Source organism: Wolffia australiana, chromosome 3, assembly GCF_029677425.1.
Source record: "Wolffia australiana isolate 7733 chromosome 3, ASM2967742v1".
Classification (NCBI taxonomy): domain Eukaryota; kingdom Viridiplantae; phylum Streptophyta; class Magnoliopsida; order Alismatales; family Araceae; genus Wolffia; species Wolffia australiana.
This window is the reverse complement of record NC_135837.1, coordinates 6296653-6316137: the sequence shown is the minus strand read 5'-3', so window position 1 is coordinate 6316137 and position 19485 is coordinate 6296653. Positions and strand designations below refer to the sequence as shown.

Below are 19485 nucleotides of genomic sequence, written 5' to 3'. Positions count from 1 at the left end.
AAATCGTCCTGTACGAGGATACAGACTAATTTTGGGACAAAAATTCATCCCGGGGACCGCCGGACGGGACAGTTTGCGTCCCGTTGGATGAAAAAACCGTCCGTCTGGAGGTCTCGGACGATGGACGGATGGATGTGGACGAAAACTGGAGGTCTGTCTGGAGGTCTCCGCCAGATTCACACCCGACGGTTGAGATCTCGCCACGTGGCCTCAATATGCCAATTTGCATCAAGGTCCTTGTGTTTTTTCACGCGTGCAAACTGACGCCCCCCAAAATTAATTGTACATATGTCCATTTGCATTCTCTCCCTCCATATTTCCCTTAAAATACTTAGAAAATCTATATTAATATATTAAAAATATAAAATGGGTTTTTTCGTCCGGGACGAATTTCGGGACGAAAATTCGTCCCTGGAGGACTGGACGAGATGAAAAACCGTCCCGAGATTATTGGACCGGACGATTTTTAGGTCGGTGGACTAAAAACTGTCCCGTCCTTCGTCCCTAAGCCAACATTGGACGTAGGACGGGACGAAATTCATCCCGTCCCGTCCTTCGTCCACGTTCGGAATGCTCCGGAACTATAGCAACAACTACCTCGGGACGCCTACCCGCGCTAATCGCCTGTCGTACTGCCATGATTTTGATGCTCATCGGCCCAGCGGAAAGTTACGTAAAGATTGTCATCGCCAGCATCTCGGCGTCCACCCTCTGCGCTACTGCAGACTTCCCCCTCGAGACTGTCCACTGCCAGTCCACCATAGTGACTACTGACGCCAACCGATCAACATCCTTCACTCTTGACATTGTTTGTGTCAACGACATGTGACGATGACACAGACGGCTGAAAGAATGCTCAACCACTCGTCTTCGTTCTCCAACATGCCGAACCCTAATTATGCACCATGGAAGAATGAATGACGGGGACGACGATGACTCTTTGCCGTCATCAGTGACGTTAAACAGGGTTGGACATTTAAGACCGACAACGGTTTGACCGTGGACTGTAGATCCTCGACTTGAGGGTGGACCGGTTTATCAAACAGGTTTAGGTCCAAGGGTCAAAGCGGAACGAGAACCGAAAGTATATTATTTAATATTTTTTATAAATGTCTAAAAGTATTGAATCCAACTTGACGAGATGTTTCTATTGAGCTCAGCGTAGACGCCATATATTTGACCATCTACAGGCACCTGCTTGATGTAAAGGATAATTAACACTACTACGAACATAAATTTCTACTTTAACTTTGACTTTGACATTGACTAGTCAACCCGACCAGACGGGACTGAACAAGATTGAACTGGAACGGACCGGACTGGGAGCTTCAAACCCTACGGGTTAAATATGTCCTGAAACCCAATATCAGGGGATCCGTTCCGACAAGGGTCCGATGAGGATCCGATAAGGGATCCTATAAATAGGTTCTGGGCAGCGCAGTTAAGAAGAGAGAGAGAGAGTAGCAGTGGAAGAAGGGGAGATGGCGACGGCGGCAATGGCGGCGAGGAGAGCGAAGGAGATCGCGGGGCGGTCGAGCAAGTACTTGGAAGAGGCTCTCTACAGGAGGCTGTTCAAGGAGGGGAGCTCGGAGGCAAGCGTGAGGAAGGAGCTCGCCACGTTTCTCAAGAGCCGCAAGCGCGTCTTCAAATGGGAAGTCGGGTTGTCTCTCCGCAAGCTCAGAAGCCGCGGTAGGCACCGTGCCGCTCTCAAGGTTTGGTTTTTTTAAGATTATGCTCCCGAGGAGAGGAATTCTGGTTGTTTTTTTTCTTGATCTCGAGAAGGTCGTGTGATTTTTTTGTGGATTTTTGTCTTCTTTCGAACTAGATCTATTGGTTTGGCTCACCTTTTTAACATCTTTAAATTACAAGAAAAGTTAATTGGCTTACATTCTTAAGACTGAGGATATCAACGTTGAGGAGGAGATTTTAAAGTCTGTTTAATGCCGAGGGAATTCTTTTGAAAGTGCGCCTGTGCTGCTGTTGTCGATGTTTTTTCCATTGAAAGGAGTTTTTAGGTTGCCATCGAACTTTTTTCGAAAGCGCCCCCGAACTGCTCTCGTGAAGTTGTGTTTATGTATAGTAGAGAAATTCCTCTTGTTTTTCCGATCTCAAGGAGCTCTGGCGATTTTTAACGGGTTTTTTTCATTAATTTTTCTCCTTCCGACGAACATATAATGTCCAGGATCATCTTTTGCACTTGAAATTCTTATCACTACAAAACATCGCATTATTTGCATCCTATAAACGTTGAAAATGTCATACAAAGCTTTTTTTTTTCAAATTGAATTGAGTTTTAGTGTGCTAAAGGATATTTTTTCTGAGCTGGCTATTCATTCTCTTTCAATCTTTTTGGCGAATAACACAGATGAGTAGGAGTCAAGATAACTACTTGGGTATCTAAGAAAGTATTAAGTGATTAAATAAGTTTCCTTAATTTTGGAACATATTAAAACGTTCGTAGTGCCCTTCATTCCCGAGTCTATGGATTAAGACAGTGTACTGCCAGACCACTGGTGTAACCAGGATAGAATTGTATCTAATTTGGTCCTTGTTAAAACTATGATTAACTTTAAAAATTTAAGGATGAAATTCAGTTTGAGATATCTCTGCACTGCGTAACAACTTTCAAGGGACCATTTCATTGGAGGAAGATGAATATCTGATACAATCCTTGATGTAGCGCATTTCGGGGAAGGGGGCTGGAGGAGAAGTGTAGATGTTCCCCGGGTCAGATAGTAGAACGGGAATGATCAGAGGGGTCGAAGGAAGAAGGCAGGGATTGAAGGAAGAAGGCAGTCAAGAATTAAGGGCTTGAAGATGCGGTGAGGGGTTGACAATTGGGGGGATGGAGATAGTCGGAGACTAGGTAGTCAAGGGAGGGGACTGAGACAGGGATGATCTATTTAGTGTTCCAAAAGGCCAATCTACCTTAATTCTTGACTTCCATTTTAAAGGGAGGGCCACAAATATTTATGAAGAAAGGAAGCAGCCTAAACTAAACATCAGATGACCAGTGTCGCTAATGGGCCAAATGCCTAAGACAGCCTCGGTGGTACAGGATCCTATCATTATCCTGCCGCATACTACCGAGGGGTCTTGTATAGTCACGCTTGTTGCCGTTTTGGATCATAAGCAGTTTCTTTAGAGTTAAAATTCTGGAATGTTGTTTCTCATCATATTGTAATGGGGTGTAAGTACGCCAGGTAACTTTTATAGTATGCATCCTGATTCAAATAGAGCTGCTTAAGGCCGTTGGAGATCATTTTTATCTCAAGCCCCCAAATCCCGTTTGATTTATATTGGGCAAATATTTATTTTTCAGTACAACTGAAAATTATAATAAATACATACGGTGATGTATTCTGGTAATGTATTTATTCTCAGTCTCTGATATCAATTCTGTGTTCACATGATATCATTCCATTTCCTTGTTATTTCCATTTTAATTAGCCTCATTAACCTTTTTTTAATAAATCTGCCGTGATGAAAAATTCAGAATTAATTTCCCTTCAAGTCTTTTAACTTCCAATTGGATCACCTGATTTTTTTTCCTTTTCACTTGTTCGACAGCTTTCAGAGGTCATGTCCAAAAGAGGCATGAACCCAACTCCGAGCGACAACGCCATACATCTAGACCTAATAGCAAAGTCCAGAGGGACATCCGCCGCCGAAGAATATTTTACCAGCCTTCCAGAAACATCGAAAAATCATCTCATATACGGTGCCCTACTCAACTGCTACTGCAAGGAACTCATGACCGACAAGGCGGAAGCACTAATGGAGAAGATGAAGGAGCTGAATTTTAACACCAGCGCCATGTCGTACAACAGTCTGATGACTCTTCATACCAAAACACATCACCCCGAGAAGATACCCGGCATCGTCCAGGAGATGAAGGCCGCCGACGTAATGCCAGATTGCTACACCTACAATGTCTGGATGAGAGCTCTGGCCGCCATGGGAGATATTCCAGCCGTAGAAAGGGTGATGGAGGAGATGAAGAGAGACGGCCGCGTTGACCCCGACTGGACGACGTATAGCAATCTGGCCTCGATATACGTGGAGGCCGGGTTGACCCAGAAAGCAGAGGCTGCACTCAAGGAGCTGGAGAGTCTGAATAGAACCCGAGACCTGCACGCCTTCCAGTTCCTTATCACGCTCTACGGACGGACGGGGAACCTCGTCGAGGTCCACCGCATCTGGCGATCCCTCAAGCTTGCCTGTCGTAAAATGGCCAACATCAGCTACTTGAACATGATCCAGGTGCTGGTCAACCTCGACGACTTCCCCGCTGCCGAGGTCTGTTTTAAGGAGTGGGAGTCCGGCTGCGGCACATACGACATCCGCGTCGTCAACGCCCTGTTAAAGGGCTACATCAAGAAGGGAAGGATCGACGACGCCGTGGCACTGAAGAAGCGAGCAAAGGCGAAGGGGGGCCGCCTGAATGCCAAGTCCTGGGAGATATTCATGGACTACCACCTGGGCAAGGGAGAGATGGACCGGGTGCTTTGGTGCGTTGACCGGGCAGTCAAGAAAGGCCGTAGCCAGGGAAGGGAGTGGGTCCCACCGGGATGGGCGGTTCGGTCGTTGATGGCCCATTTTGAGGAGAAGAAGGATGTGGATAATGCAGAGAAGCTGATTGAGATTGTGGAATCGGTACAGCAGCGGCAGCCGTTAGAGGCCGAGTTATTAGAGTCCCTTATCAGAGTGTATGCCGCTGCCGGTAGGACCAGCCCCGGGATGCGGCGTCGTCTGAAGATGGAAGGTGTTGACGTTGGCGACGACACCAAGAAGCTGCTTGATGTGGTATGCCCAGAATGACCCTTCTCCTTTGTTCTTTATGAACTTGGAAACATGCAAGTAGTTTAATGGTACAAAATTATAACTTTCTGTTTATGATCCTTTTCTACCACAATTTTCATTAGTTTTTGATGTGGGTGGAAATAGGGAGTGAAGGCTACATTGGTAGTTTGATAGTTTTTAAAAAAAACTTTATATGATCCTGACACTTTGTTTGATGAGATTAGACAAATTCGTGGACATAAGAGTTTTTGTCTGATAGTTCAAAAGAGTTTTTGTCTGATGGGGCTATTATTTTGGGATCAAAGATTATAACTTATATTGTGAATGTATATTCAAGAAAATAAAGTGACGTTTCTTGAGTCAACAGTGTTTTTGTTAATCTAATGATGATTGGCCCGCTGCACTGCCAAACAGTTCAATCAACTGCTATAAAAATCAGTAATTTGTGGATTTTTCTATTTTTATCCCCCTAATAAACATGAAAGTTAAAAAACTGTATATATGAAAGAAATATGAATAAGTTTCATTCAAATAGAAGCTCTTGATATTTTCCACGATTCAATGAGTGGCAAGAACAAATTAAAGATGTTAATGCACAGTTCTTGGTGACTCTTAGTTGAACAAATTAACTATATATTTGGTTAAAACAAAAAACAGAGTTGAATGCGCAGTTTAACTTTGGAGGAGAGTCAACTGAGTTCAGTGAAATGTGCAAATGCCAACTTGAAAGTTTCTCACTCAAGAAGACAAAAAAATTGACTCTCTCATGGTTTTTTTGTCAGACCCACAAACACATTAATAATAAATAAATGGATAATAGCCAGAAGTTTCACATAATCCTACACAGCAACAGAGGCATCCATATGTTGAAACAATATCATGTCACTGAAGAGCTCAGACACCAATATTTAATGCAATGACAACTTATGATCATGACAAAAACTAAGTGGAAGATTTAACGTGTGAAGTTGAATTTATCAAATGCATGCTAGGATTAATGGAGTCAAGCAATCCAACATCTGTTAAAATGACATGAAAAATAAGAACATGAAATGGTTTTCCTAGAGGATAGAGTCCTTAGTTTTTATCTACATATAAGTCCAAGATGTAAGAAATGAGTATAAAAAGGGAAACAAATATTTACTAATACATGATTGTGTAGGATGTCCATCTTTTGAACTCTTAAAAACATGGTTTCCTTGGTCGTTTTGTGGTTTTGATGTCAAACAGCTGGAACAAGAACCATGAAAATCTGTCAAACATAAATGTGTTTTATTGATAAATGTCTTGATCAAAGTAGTTGGGAGGTTTTGCTTTTTATCAATGTTCTGGGATTTAAAATATTTTACTTGTTAATTAATGATGGCACACAGTTTGTAGGAATTTATCTTGACATAGCCAAAGTTAAATTAGACAATTTATAAAGAGTATTTTCAGGATAATCAATAAATTGAAAACATTCATCAAAAGGTTCGGATAAGGACTACCAATAGTGTTCGCCCGTCCCGATACCGGTACCGGATGCCAGTATCAGGACAGATGCTGTATCGGATACCGGAAAGGCATTTTCCGGTATATGTTCTTTTTGATATCCAGATATCGGATATCAGTTGCTACATTGCCGATATCCGATACCGATATCCGTCTCGATGTCTGCATCCGTCTTGGTCTCAGGGGGGAGGATGACGACATCGGATATCGGGTGCGGATATCGGTTTTCCATATCCACATCGAAAGTATACTTAAAAATATTTTTAACAGATAAATATTCAGCAATTAGAATGTTTTAACGTGGGCAAGAGAGTAATAAGAGAGCTTTCTGATTGATTATACATCTTGTTTAATATATACAGCCAAATATTATCAATTTTTTCCATATGGGATAACAAGATTCGGGTTTGGTGTTAAACTCAGAATCCCTTTATCCCATATGGAAGAAAATAGAACTTTTCACTTGTATTTATTGGACGTTGTGATATTATGTTAAATAACGAACAAATATAAGGGTCATTAAATATAGCGCGTATAGATTAAAATATAATTTTACCATTTAATGAATTGTCAGATTCATTTAATATATACAGAGAAAGATTTCCAATTTCTTCCATGTTGGGTAACAAGATTCTGAGTTTACATTAAACTTCGAATCCTGTTATCCCATATGGAAGAAAATAAAAATTTTGCACTCTATATATTAACTGAGATCGAAAATAGAATAAAACCATTCGATGCTAATGTACGTAAGTCATAAATTGATATGAAAATTGTATTTGTTACTGTCGATACTGGTTCCGATATCCGACCACCGGTTCCGATATCCGGATATCAAAAACCGATATCTGGCATCCGGTATCTGTCGTCCCTCTACCTACGGTATCCGTTACCGATATCCGTCTACCCCTCAGAGACGGATATCGTCCAATATCCGATATCCGGCACCGTCCCATTTTTTGCCGGATATCGGATATCGGTTGTCTGATACCGGATGACGTATGGATATCGGTTGGGGGAACCCTAACAACCAGAGATGAAGTCAACACCAAGGTGCACTATTTTATATGAAGATTGAGCATCTAGTAGATAATATTATAATTATTTTACTTCATATTTAGGGAAAAAACAATGCTTAAAGGCATCATTAAGAGGTTCACTTTAATAATATGATACATTATTCCATAAGTAATATGTCATATTTTTGGACTTACTGAGAAAGATTATACCAATGTGAACAGAAAAAATTAATCTTTCCTTCTGTGATTTGAATGTGCACACACATCAATGTGTACAATCATTAGGTGAAGTTTTTTCAAATATGAATTGAATGTATCTTTTTTGGATGTTCATATGTCTTTCGTAATTTTTTTCATCCTATATCCAGCAAGTACTTTATTTCTTCAAGAGTTACACTTTATGAAAAGAATTTTCACTAAGAATTGCATGAGGAACAAAAGAATTATTCCAATTTAAATGCAATTTCAGATATATCTTTCCTTAATCCAACCAAAATATCAAGGCTAAGAAATATATAGATACTAGACATATCCTCATAAATCCCCCTCATGGATGAATAGATTGACATCACCCCCCTATACCCCTTGCGTTGGGTCCTTGTGCCATAACCATTTTTAGATTCCTATTAAAAAATAAATCAAGACTAAAATTCAGAATATTTTTTTACCAATATATTCTGGTGAAATTTTGGTAAGTGATAAATTCAAAATACTGTGGAACTGAAACAAAAAATGCATGATGATGACATCTCATAGGAAATCAACCTTTCAAGACACCAATAGATGGATGATGATGTGGAAGGGGAAGCTAAAAAAAGGAGCCAATACATCCTATGCAAAATAATATCATTATAATTTGAATGGGATTTATCAGGCCTTTCCCATAAATTTAGGGAATGACTATTGAACCTCTGTCTAAAGGAGAGGAGATTAACAGATAGAATTGAGTACATTCTGAAAAATTATATTAAATATTCAGTGAACGTGATTATAGGAAAGAACTTCGACGGGAAAAATGAATTTATTCACACAAAGTGTGAAGAATAAAATTTCACAAGACTAAAGCCCAAGGATATAAAATCTGATATTTATCCTTATATCAGAATAACATGTTTTTGAATATTTAAAAATCTCATGAGAAAAATGGGATATAAACAAATTAATATCTCATGAGTTATTTTTTAATCATAGAAAATATATTGTAATTTCTTAATTACGCATTGAATCTTTATTATATTTCAAGAAGGTAAAGAAGCTAGAGGGAAGACATGTCATAAATCTCTCCTATTGGGTCGTATTGGTTTTTGCATAATGCGATGAATAATCTAGGAATGAAATTCAACACACATAATAAAACTCTATGCCTAATAGGAGACCATTTTTTTTTTATTAGTGTGCATCTTTATCTTGGGTGTTCTTCTGTCGTGCGACCCGGTGGCTTGTGCGACCTGTGGCCCACGCCTCCTATTTGTTCAGGGCGGGCGGCGTGAACTCTAATTCGATCCGGGTATTCAATCCCGACGCTGAGATGCTCAGTTGACTCCTTAACCTTGATAGGAAGATGGCTTATTCCAAAATTAGTGCTAAAGGTTACGAAGTATTGGTTGAACTAATGCGAATGGGTGTAAGCCTCGCTGCTCGGAAACACCTAGTGCTGACCACACTGAGAGACACGAAAGCGCAGGTAATGCTAGTTGGCGAAGTGGCGTTAAGCATCCCTAGCGGTACCGAGAGGTCGTGATGATATTATCTATGTTCGTACCGCTCCTCGTGGAGTAGATCCCGCATCCAACCAACCCTTTTACCAGGAACGGATAATTCCACTCCCGCTGGCAGGCCAGCCGGGCCATGAGCGCGATGGGAATGGGCTTCCCAAAAAGCCAGCCGGGCCGGGTCAGCATAGAATGAAGGGGCGGCCCTAGTTGCCAAAGAAAGCGGGTTGCTTGCGGGCGGATAAAGCGGGCGTGGGCGACGGAGCGGGCGCAGCGTAACTAGGAGAGCCATTTGGGTGAGACAGAATGGGCGGGCACGAGCGGTCTGGTGTCCGAGCCGATTGGTCAGACGCGACTACTGCACTTTTTTATAGTATTAGCCTCCCGGAATGGAATGGGATGGAATAGAAAGAACGCGGTTGGATCGGTTTTCTTTGGGGTGGGGGCTTCTTCACAAGCTTATCTCCGCCCGTTTCCTGTCCGTCTCGACTGGCAGCAGCAGGTCTCCCCATCTCTCCTCAACTTCCCCGGTCTTTGACCCGAGCTGTATGAGGCAGAAATGCGTCCCACGTGCGGTTCGGAGGCGAGCCCCACCCAACAGTAATGGTGCGGCTTAGGTCAACTAATACGAATAAGATACAGTTCACTCAACGATTGCCCTTGGGTTCCGAACTCCATATGGGGAAGGAGCGTTGTTGTTTCGAAGTCTCGATCATTTACATGGACCCACTTCTCATTCCATTTGTGGGAATTTGATGATTTATAAACCGTCCCCTAACGAACGATCGGTTCATGTTTGAGCATGATGAATCACTTCGCGTGCCGACCTCTTGCCAATACCGTACCTCATCTGAGAATGGAAAACTGGAGCATTTTCTGCATCGGCGGATGAAGAATCGCGAACATAAGAATTTCTGGTTTCCCATGTTCCCAGAAAAAGATACTTTTATTCCATTCGAGAAGCGATTGAGCACGACTGAAGTGGCTATACATACAAATCCATTTACGGATCTATATGCTCCAATTGGAACTGGAAGTTCCAGAACTGGCGGCTGGTATACCACCATAATGAAACTGCCTTTTATTTTTAGTATTCGGATAGGATTTCTGTTGGCTTCATCGGGAGGCTCGCGTAGTTTGTTACGTCAGCTCCTAAAGGATAAGTTGCATTGGAGTCGATAAAGTTCCGTGGAGTTAATAATTGCATAAAAGGAGTAAAAGTAGTGGCTGCGATGCGAAATCCATAAATGGTTATGCCATTTTGGGCTTTGTTCTAACCGATTCCTCGGCTAGCGGCATTCCTGATCTTCTTTATGTGTATTCTAGCCCATATGCTTGAGGTATCTTAATATCATAGGTTACTGAAGTAAAGCGCTTCCAGGATCGGACGGTCTCCAGCTAGCGAGCGGCTCAATTCGCTTCGCCCCTTCTGCTCGTCGCGTCTTCGGAACTCGATCTATGCTACTAACAGTGCGCTTTGTCAGGTAAGGCGCGGAAGCGGTGAATATTAAGATGAAGACGCGATGGAGCAGAGTAAAGATGAATCTGAAGATGAAGGCGCGACGAGCAAAAGGCGCGGAAGCGGTGAAGATGAAGACTCGATGGAGCGATGAAGATTAAGATGAAGGTTATCTAACGGATAAAGAAGATGCATCTGAATGTTACGAAGTCAATGAAGATGCATCTGAATTGACTTCGTAACATGAATCTTAATCTGAATTGACTTCTTTTGCTCGTCGCGCCTTCATCTTCAGATTCATCTTTACTCCGCTCCATCGCGTCTTCATCTTAATATTCACCGCTTCCGCGCCTTCTTTATCCGCTCCCGCTCCTAAACGCTCACTCGCGCCTTCATCTTAATATTCACCGCTTCCGCGCCTGAATCTTCACGCTCGTCTTCATCTTCATCTTCACGCTCCTCGCGCCTTAATCTGAATTGACTTCGTAACATGAAGATGAAGATGAATTGACTTCGTAACCCGCTCACTCGCCCCTCAGGTTACGAAGTCAATGAACAATATGCGAATGAAGAATGTTAGAGCAGAAATCTAGCAACGGATTCTAGGCACAGATCATTGGTATTGGATGTATCGTTAGGTTGTGCCGAGTCAAATCTGCTCCGTGTTTTTTCTGTTGCAGAAAAAAGATCCCTTACCCCCGCTTTCAAAAATTATGAATATTAAATCCGGGAGGCTGCAGGTACTATGGATCCTCTGACCCCCAATCGGGTTGCCTTCCTGGGTCTCGCCGGTGTTACCTGTAGGTTGTTCTTTCAGAACCTCGAGATGGCCGTCTCCTGTCCCCCTGTGGGGAATCCGCTCCCGGGTCGTCGCTCTGCAGCGTCTGGCCCGTCCTCTAGGCACCTTTGGAAGGCAGGGAGTGTGACTTCTCCCGCTCACTCGCCCCTTCTCATCACAGGGTTTGGTGGCCCGAAATTTGCCAGCTTCGCCAAAGGCCTCATCTCGCAAAGCCCGGCTCGCGAGGCGTCCCTCTCGCAGTAGGAATCTCCCCGCCTCACTCTTGTGACATGCTATGTTTCCCTTCTCCGTTCAGGGTGAGTCCCATGCTTTTGTGGATCGCGGTCTCACGCACTAATCCCTACAGTGCCCATAGTAGGCCGGCCGCCTACCTAAACCAATCATCATATCGGTCCCTAAGCCCCATTGCTGGAAAGGCTCGGCTTCAAAACCGTCGTGGAGCTTCCGCCTCATACGGCTCCTCTAGGGATGGAGGTAGGCCCAGCCCAGGCTTGCTTGTGCGGTTAAGGTTGTTGTACCGACCTCAGTTGAGCATTCAGTTAGAGACGGCGATCGCAGGTTCGCGAGAAGAAAGGTGTTGCCGCTCGTGGCTTCGCGCCTCCTGCACGCAGACAACTTCTATAAATTAGGTTGGCCACGTTACTGATAACCACAGAACGAGCAATGAATCCACCCCAACGACAAACGAACCTACGGGCGGGGCATTTTCGGGGAGTAGCCCGCTTCTTCAGAAACTTCCTGGCACATACATTAAGGGAGCCATCGAAAGGTGACTGAAACACCAGAAACAGGGACTACCCGAGCTAATGATAGAGGCAAGAACACTTTCCGGCCAGGTCCCATTAATTGATCATAACGATATCGTGGAAATGCTGCACGGACCCATATATATAGGAACAGAAAGAGAATCACCTTGATACTAAACCGGATCGAGCCCGGGATCTTCTTGGAAATGGGAAGATCTAGGATAGGCGGCCAACCTCCTGGAGAGAGCGATGTGCATGGACCAGGTGAGTAGGGATGCAGCTCCGTGGACCGCTCGTCGGGCCTGATAGGTGGTGGTATCACACCCTTCTCAAAGGAACCGTACGTGACACTCTCGCGTCATACGGCTCCGCCCCGTGATTTTTTTTAACGTCTCTAATTCAAAACCGAACATGAAATTTTCGTTTCATTCGGCTCCTTTATGGAAATTTGTCTCAGATCTAACGCATACAAGAAGGAAAAACATAAAAATTTTATGTTTGCTATATTGATTGTATGAAGAGGGAGTCATCATAAATCTGAAAAATGATATCCATAACATCTATGTCAGCTTCCTTTACTTGCTTTATAGATGATCCTTCTAGAAGAGGAAAATTTTACCAAATCTGTCTAGTTACTTCGTTCTTTATTTCAACTCGCGGAATCCTGAGAAAAAAAGAATTTGTTTTCTACCGAGCTGAAAAATATGCTGATGGCTCTAGTAAACCAAAGCCACTATTTTCTAGCTATTTGGCTCCAATCCTTTAATATAAAAATTGAAGATTTAGTTACGATTAGAAATAAACTTTTTATATTCATCCATTGATCCCTTTGCTGATACTCATTTTCTTGGAAGAGTTGAAAAAACTCGAAAAAAATTATGCTTCGTGATTCGATATGATCCAAAGTGTTTATAAATACTGACGATTTAGATACAAATCACGATAATTTAGATTTATTCTCAAATATAGCATTAGAGATAAAGGATTAACCTTTTTTAAGAAATAAAGTTTCCTATTGGAATATTCACCAAAAGACCCTTTAACTATTTAAGTTGTTAATAGGACGAATCACACTTTTACCACTAAACTATACCCGCTACAATTTCATTATTGTCTATGAATTACTTATTTGTCGACTAAACGATTGAAATATAATCTGATTGTATCAGAATGATCAAAAATGGTATAGAGGTATTGCCTTTTTCCAGTCACTTGATTAAACATCACCTCAAAAGAAAATATATATGGCTGAATATATACTCTATAAAATATTCTTTCACTGTAAAAACAGTCTCGACTTTTCAGTTTAGGGATAGTCAGTACTGAAAGTTCCGATTTGAAAGAGCTATTTAAGTTGGAAATACTAATAGTCGACAATACTCCGAACTCTATTTTTTTTTAGTTCCTACTTAGCCTTAGGGTAGGTATTTAAAAAGTTTATTTATTTAGGGTCAGTTAGAATTAGATAAAGCTGCAGTTTTCAAAAAAAAAATTTCTTACTTGAAGAAGTGAAGTCGGTGAGTTATATTATATATAACTACAATGAGTTATAATAAGTTTATAATTATAACTACACTACTTATATATACATATATATGGCTCTATATAATTAAAAGTTGAGTTCGACTTATATATTTACTACATCACATAACATGCAATGTTGTAATCTGAATAGAAAACTAATACACTAGTCTATTTATTAGTGAGAGAATCATATACTACATAGATTAGAAAATTTCTTGAATTAAACTATAAAAACTAAAGAAGTCTAAGTAATAGAAATAAAAATTGCCCAGATTTTTGTAGTGATGTTTCTTTTTGTTGCTTCAAAAATAAGTCAATTTCAAATGCCAATAAATAAAAAAAATCAATTGATTTCGGACTAATTAATGGTAAAAAAAGTAACGGCCCAGCTAGGGACTAGCCAGGCCGGGTAACTCAAATAAAAATTAGGAAAAAAGGGAGTTTTCTAGTGGAGATAGCTGTTTGGTGTTCAAGTCAAAGCAGATTGATAGGTATCCTATTTACGTGTATCAATTTATTCTTAGTTAATTTATATATTCTAACTCTCCACTTCTTAGTATTTATATATGTGTTAATATGCCATTTTTTCTTAATATTTTACTAATTTATTAAAAAAATTTAGATTATTTAGATAATAATTTAGTATTCTATCAAAATAGAAACTTTTACTAGGTAATTCAATTCAAATGTATAATTATAATCTATAATTATATTGGTATATAAACAATATAAATAAACTAATAAATCTATATCTAGAGCTAATACACTTTTATATACAAAATTGATATTATATACAAATAGATAATTTTAAATTATAATAAAATAAGATTTTAAATAAAAAAAATAAAAAATTTTTGAATGAATTTGTATAGTATTTTAAGTAGCACATAAAGATAAAAAATCCTAATTCCTAATTAGGAGAGATGGCTGAGTGGACTAAAGCGGCGGATTGCTAATCCGTTGTACGAATTATTCGTACCGAGGGTTCGAATCCCTCTCTCTCCGTTTTCTCTGATCACTTGATAACCTTCAATAAAAAAATACATCGTTTTCTTTGTGATATTTTTTTTTATCATAGTTAAATTATGCCATTTTTCAAAAATATTTAGAAAAAGCAAGAATAAATTCTCAAATGAAAATATCTTATTTTTTTATTCCTCTCGACCTGGATTACGTCCTGGATCGTTAGATAAAAATCCGAAGATGAACAGAGAAACAAAGAATATCACTACTGTGTAAACGAAAAGTTTGAGAGTAAGCATTACACAATCTCCAAAATAGGATCATTTTTGGGGTAAAAGGGAATAGATTATCCATTTGAGTTATGTAACACATGTATTCTTTTGACATGGCAGTCACGAAAAAAAAATATTAAAAAACAATAAAGAATAAATCTTTTTTTTATTAAGTCTTTTTTCTAAAAAAACTTGAATTTCAAATTAATCCATTTGTTTTTCAAGATTATCATTTCTTCGTTACTGAAAAGCTTATTCTAATATTATATTCACTGTATAACTATAAAATTAACTCTATAACTATATATTTTTGTGGAAAACAGAAGATACAAAAAAGTAAAGTACTTGCTCACGGAAAAGAGGCGATAACTTCAAAAATCACAGATTGAAACTTATCCCTCGTTTTAGCTACAAGAATTCACATTTTTTTTTGAATTTATTAAATGAGGATGTCTAACGAACGTAAGATTCATATTATGACTTACAATTCAATTATATAAGATTACTTCGTAACCTTACTTAAGAGCTTGGCACTCCAACTATCAATCCTCGAACCAAATCTTAAATTTGAAATAGCAGCAGTCCATAAAAAGTGCCTTTTTTCATGCTGTTTAGACCTAGTGCATTAGCATGATGTCCTCCCTTGAGAAGCGGCGAGCGAGTGGTTAGTGGCAAATAGCGCCCTAGTTGATGGCATTCCTCTCTGCGGCTGGCACTCGAGGAACCACGGGGCACTCCATACAGAGCAAGCAAGTCTTAGGGATGAGACGCCCGCGCAAGGACCTCAATTCTCATTAGGAGGTTCTGCAAGAAAGGACCTATGAAAGTCGGGGCAACCCCGTCCCCCTGGCAACGCGTACAGTGTCCAGAGGGAGGAGTTTAAAGGCCTTATAGTAGCACGGACCTCCTTTTTATTTCTAGGTCATGCGAAGGGGACCAGTCCAAGATCGTACGGTTATTCTACAAAGACAACAGACGCTTTGGCTAGGCGCCACTCTCTTTCTGAGTTATTCCAGCTTCTTCATTTGTGCCACGGTGAACGAACAAAAAAGAGGGCCGTCTCAGCTACAGGTAATGAAACTACGGCAGTGATTAGCATCACCTCTTCTTGTTCCTTTTAGTCTGTAACGAGTCTGGGAAGCCTGGAATCATCAATCTGAGGCGCTTAGGATCAATACACCAAACCATCCGATGTAAAGACGGTTTTCAGTGCTGGTTACCCAGTTGTAGAAATGAGCCCATAGGTTTGTACTTTCGCGTCTCTCTAAAATTGCAGTCATGGTAAAATCTCGGTTTATTCAAATTTCAAGGACTCCCAAGCACACGTATTAGCTAGAAAACTAGATAATGGAAGGCTTGTTATTTAACAGTATAACATAGCTTCTATGTCAATGTCAACCAATCTGACGACAGGATATATATCTATAGAAAATATATAACCTTATCAGAACTAGAAAAATATGAAAATCGAAAACCTCAGAGTTAGTTTTCCCTTTTCTGTATGGGTTGCCCGGGACTCGAACCCGGAGCTAGTCGGATGGAGTAGAAAATTTTTCTTTAATAGAAAAAGAACCCTCCCCAAACCGTGCTTGCAGTTTTCATTGCACACGACTTTCCCTATGTATACATCTAAATTTTAGATTAGATCCTGAAAAGAAAGTGTAAGAAACCTGACAACTCAATTGATTCAACCACTTATATATGAGCATTTTATTTATTTCTTTATCTTTACTTTGATTTACTTGACTTCTGATAAATTGTTAATCTTTCTTTACTTTTATTTTGACTTTTCTTTCTTTCAGAACATTCTAAAAGAACGTGTTCTTTACTTCGCTCCTAAACGCTCACTCGCGCCTGAATCTGAATATATTCACCGCTTCCGCGCCTGAATCTTCACGCTCGTCTTCATCTTAATCTTCACGCTCGCCTTCATCTTCACGCTCGTCGCGCCTTCATCTGAATTGACTTCGTAACATTCATCTTCACTTCGTAACCCGCTCACTCGCACCTTACCTTCATTCAAGATAAGTTTCTTTCCATCCGCTGGATAACGTTCTTCAATAAATTTTTTGAGAAGGTTTATTTCATTTATCCGCTGCTCCGTCGCTTCTTCGCTCCATCAGTCACGTCTTCATCTTAATCTTCCCCGCTTCCACGCCTCGAACAAGCAAGCCAAGCTGCAATAGATGCGCCTGGGACCGTCTATACTTCAAAAGAGAAGAGTGAAAGATAGGAAGGTTTGTAACCCTCGACTAACGGATGAACAAAAAAAAAATCGGCACTTGACCCCCCCTTTTGTGAAAAGCCGAGACTTGATTGAGTTCCTGAAATCCTTTCTCCGTCAAACCTGGTCGTATCAAGTTCTGAAAGAATGGACACAAGGATCTCCTCGTTATTCCCATCTGTCAAGCCAGTTAAGCAGAAACTCCACCCACCTAAAGAGAAATTAAAAAGTTGTCAAATTATTTCGTAACCTGCAAGTCTCTGAATATCCCACTTGGTATTGAAAATAATGTACGCCTCCTAAAGTCGGCCCTTATGCGTGAGACCATAAACCCGTTCTTTCTTATTTAACTCCTAAAGTCGCCTCCCGTTCTTTTAACCGGTTGCTTGGTGCCAAGCAACCGGTTAAAAGAAGCATCCCGAAATAAAAAAGTAATGAATGCGAATAGAACATATGATTGATTGAATGAAGTGGCTGGCGATAAAAATAAGTGTTGGTCCCACTTCGTTACCTGCTCTTGTAATGCAGGCGCCCCACGCTAAATAACAATGGGCCGGTGAAGACCTTCTTTCAGAACCTCTCTTCCTTCCTATAGACGACCAAGGTGCTCTCTATAGGGCTTGGCGTATAACACTTTATTTTGCGGCAGTCAAGGTCTGTCTTGTATAATCAAAGCCCCCCTCCACTTTTTTTTTATCTTGAAGATAAAAAAACCTGCGCTCCAGTCTGAATCTGAAGATTCCCCGCTTCCGCGCCTAAAGTAGCTCCTGTTCTATCTAAGCGGGAGCAGAGTTCGCCCTCCTTAAAGAGGGGGGGAGATGGAAGGGCAACCGTTCAGAATAGAATGCAAGGCGTGTGTGGAAGCGAAGAGGCAGGCAGGCGCTTGCGGCTGCGAACGATACACTTTCTTTATTACCATCAGGTTGGTGTAGTGGTGCTTCGACCAAGAAGGTAACGTTATCCGAAGGCGCTCAGGAGCGAAGGTTATCTTCAAGATAACTTATCTTGAAGAGAAATTCTCCGAAGGGGCGAGTGAGCGGGTTACGAAGTATTGTAAACATATCCTTGGGCGTCGATTCTATGGAAGGTGCGAAGTAATGAACCACGGCAGAGGAGAAAGGACAGATCACCTGCCGATCTTTGATCCAACAAAACTATGCCAGAAGAATAGAGACCGGCACAAAAGCCTTCTTCATCAATCTACGCTCATTGAGGAAAGCGGTGACATAGAGAAAAGGGGCGAAAGAGATGTGTGGCTGAAGTTATGTTATATTTTAACATAAAAGAACGCATGCATTGATCTGTCGGAGGTTCGATAATCTATTAAAGGTTCCAAGCGACTTTAGGAGCGATTTATGAGCAGAAGCGACGGAGCGAAGTAAATGAGGCGCGAGGAGCGTTCAGATTAAGATGAAGACTGGAGCGTGCGAATGAGCAGAAGCGACGGAGGCGAAGGGGCGGCGAATAAGCGTTATAAAGAAAGTCAAAGTCAAGAAAAATGTAGAAGTCAAAGAAAAAGTCAATGAGAAGTGGTGATCTCATCTGTCTTGCTTGCTGGGAGAGGAAGCTTCTGGACCACCTTTTTCTAAGCCAGATAGCGAGCGATCACTCAGCAATGATACCGCCGGTCGGGACGAAGTATCTATCCCTTACGGGAATCGAACCCGTGTCTTCGACATGAAAAGACGATGTCCTAACCACTGGACGAAAGGGACAAAAAAACATTCTTGCTCCCGCTCACTCGCGCCTCAGCTCCGAGACGCGAATAGAAGTGGTTCGCTTTGTTTCTATACAAAATTTGACGATTTCGTTTGTTTTTGTTTGATGCTCACTCGCCCCTTCTCCTCCTTTTTTTAGCGTACCGTGAAATAAATAAGAAAGAACGGGTTTATGGATAACTGTTAAGGGCCCAAAAGTTAACATGATAGGACACTAAGAAGGCAAGTCCTAAGTTTTTTGACTAGCACTTCGGTGCTCTTATAAACCTAACTCACTAAAATTCCATCCAATAAAACGGAAGAGTTATAAATCTCCAAAATAATACATAGGAATACCGCAAATAGAGCCATAGCGACTCCCATAAGAGGAGTAGTACCCCAGCCTGGAGCTACTTTACCATATTCCGAATTTAACGGTTTCAATAAATCCCCGACACGAGTTCGTCTTGGCCCAGATTTAGAACTACCCTCAACAGTTTGTGTAGAGCTTCAGTAAAGATATCAGCTGATTTCCCCCACTTCCCATGGATAGCTTGGCCTTTAGAAACATATCTTGCCAACATTGAAAGATACTTGAGAAGAAGCCCTGGAATGACCAAGATAGGAGGCGTTGACCCAAACCAGGTCAATTTCGACCACAGTTTTTATCAATGTAACAAACCTAAAATCAGTTTAACTGGATTTAAAATTTATATCTATAGTTTCAGAAATTTAAAAACCCAACACCATAGGATTCCCTAGCTTCCGAATTAATG

General features: G+C 40.9%; 1 protein-coding gene, 2 non-coding genes and 1 pseudogene across 3 annotated transcripts; 3 read left to right on the top strand and 1 right to left on the bottom strand.

Moving 5' to 3' along the window:
* Positions 1-1450: 1450 nt before the first annotated feature.
* Positions 1451-4896, top strand: LOC144700780 (Tetratricopeptide repeat (TPR)-like superfamily protein). The gene is made up of 2 exons (XM_078572304.1): positions 1451-1712; positions 3571-4896. Exons 1-2 carry the CDS (start codon positions 1482-1484, stop codon positions 4819-4821), a joined length of 1482 nt encoding a protein of 493 aa, XP_078428430.1. The 5' UTR covers positions 1451-1481; the 3' UTR covers positions 4822-4896.
* A 4435-nt stretch (positions 4897-9331) lies between these two features.
* Positions 9332-10345, top strand: LOC144701485 (cytochrome c biogenesis CcmF C-terminal-like mitochondrial protein pseudogene; annotated as a pseudogene).
* Positions 10346-14470: 4125 nt separating this feature from the next.
* On the top strand, positions 14471-14558 carry TRNAS-GCU (transfer RNA serine (anticodon GCU)). Its single transcript has one exon. It is a non-coding gene; the product is annotated as a tRNA-Ser (tRNA).
* A 4097-nt stretch (positions 14559-18655) lies between these two features.
* Positions 18656-18727, bottom strand: TRNAE-UUC (transfer RNA glutamic acid (anticodon UUC)). Its single transcript has one exon. It is a non-coding gene; the product is annotated as a tRNA-Glu (tRNA).
* Between the last annotated feature and the right edge of the window lie 758 nt (positions 18728-19485).

Bases quoted from the DNA above. Each gene is read 5' to 3' on its own strand.
- LOC144700780 (XM_078572304.1), top strand. From the start codon at position 1,482: ATGGCGACGGCGGCAATGGCGGCGAGGAGAGCGAAGGAGATCGCGGGG. The intron at 1,713-3,570 runs GTTTGGTTTTTT...CTTGTTCGACAG, and splicing joins GGCACCGTGCCGCTCTCAAG to CTTTCAGAGGTCATGTCCAA.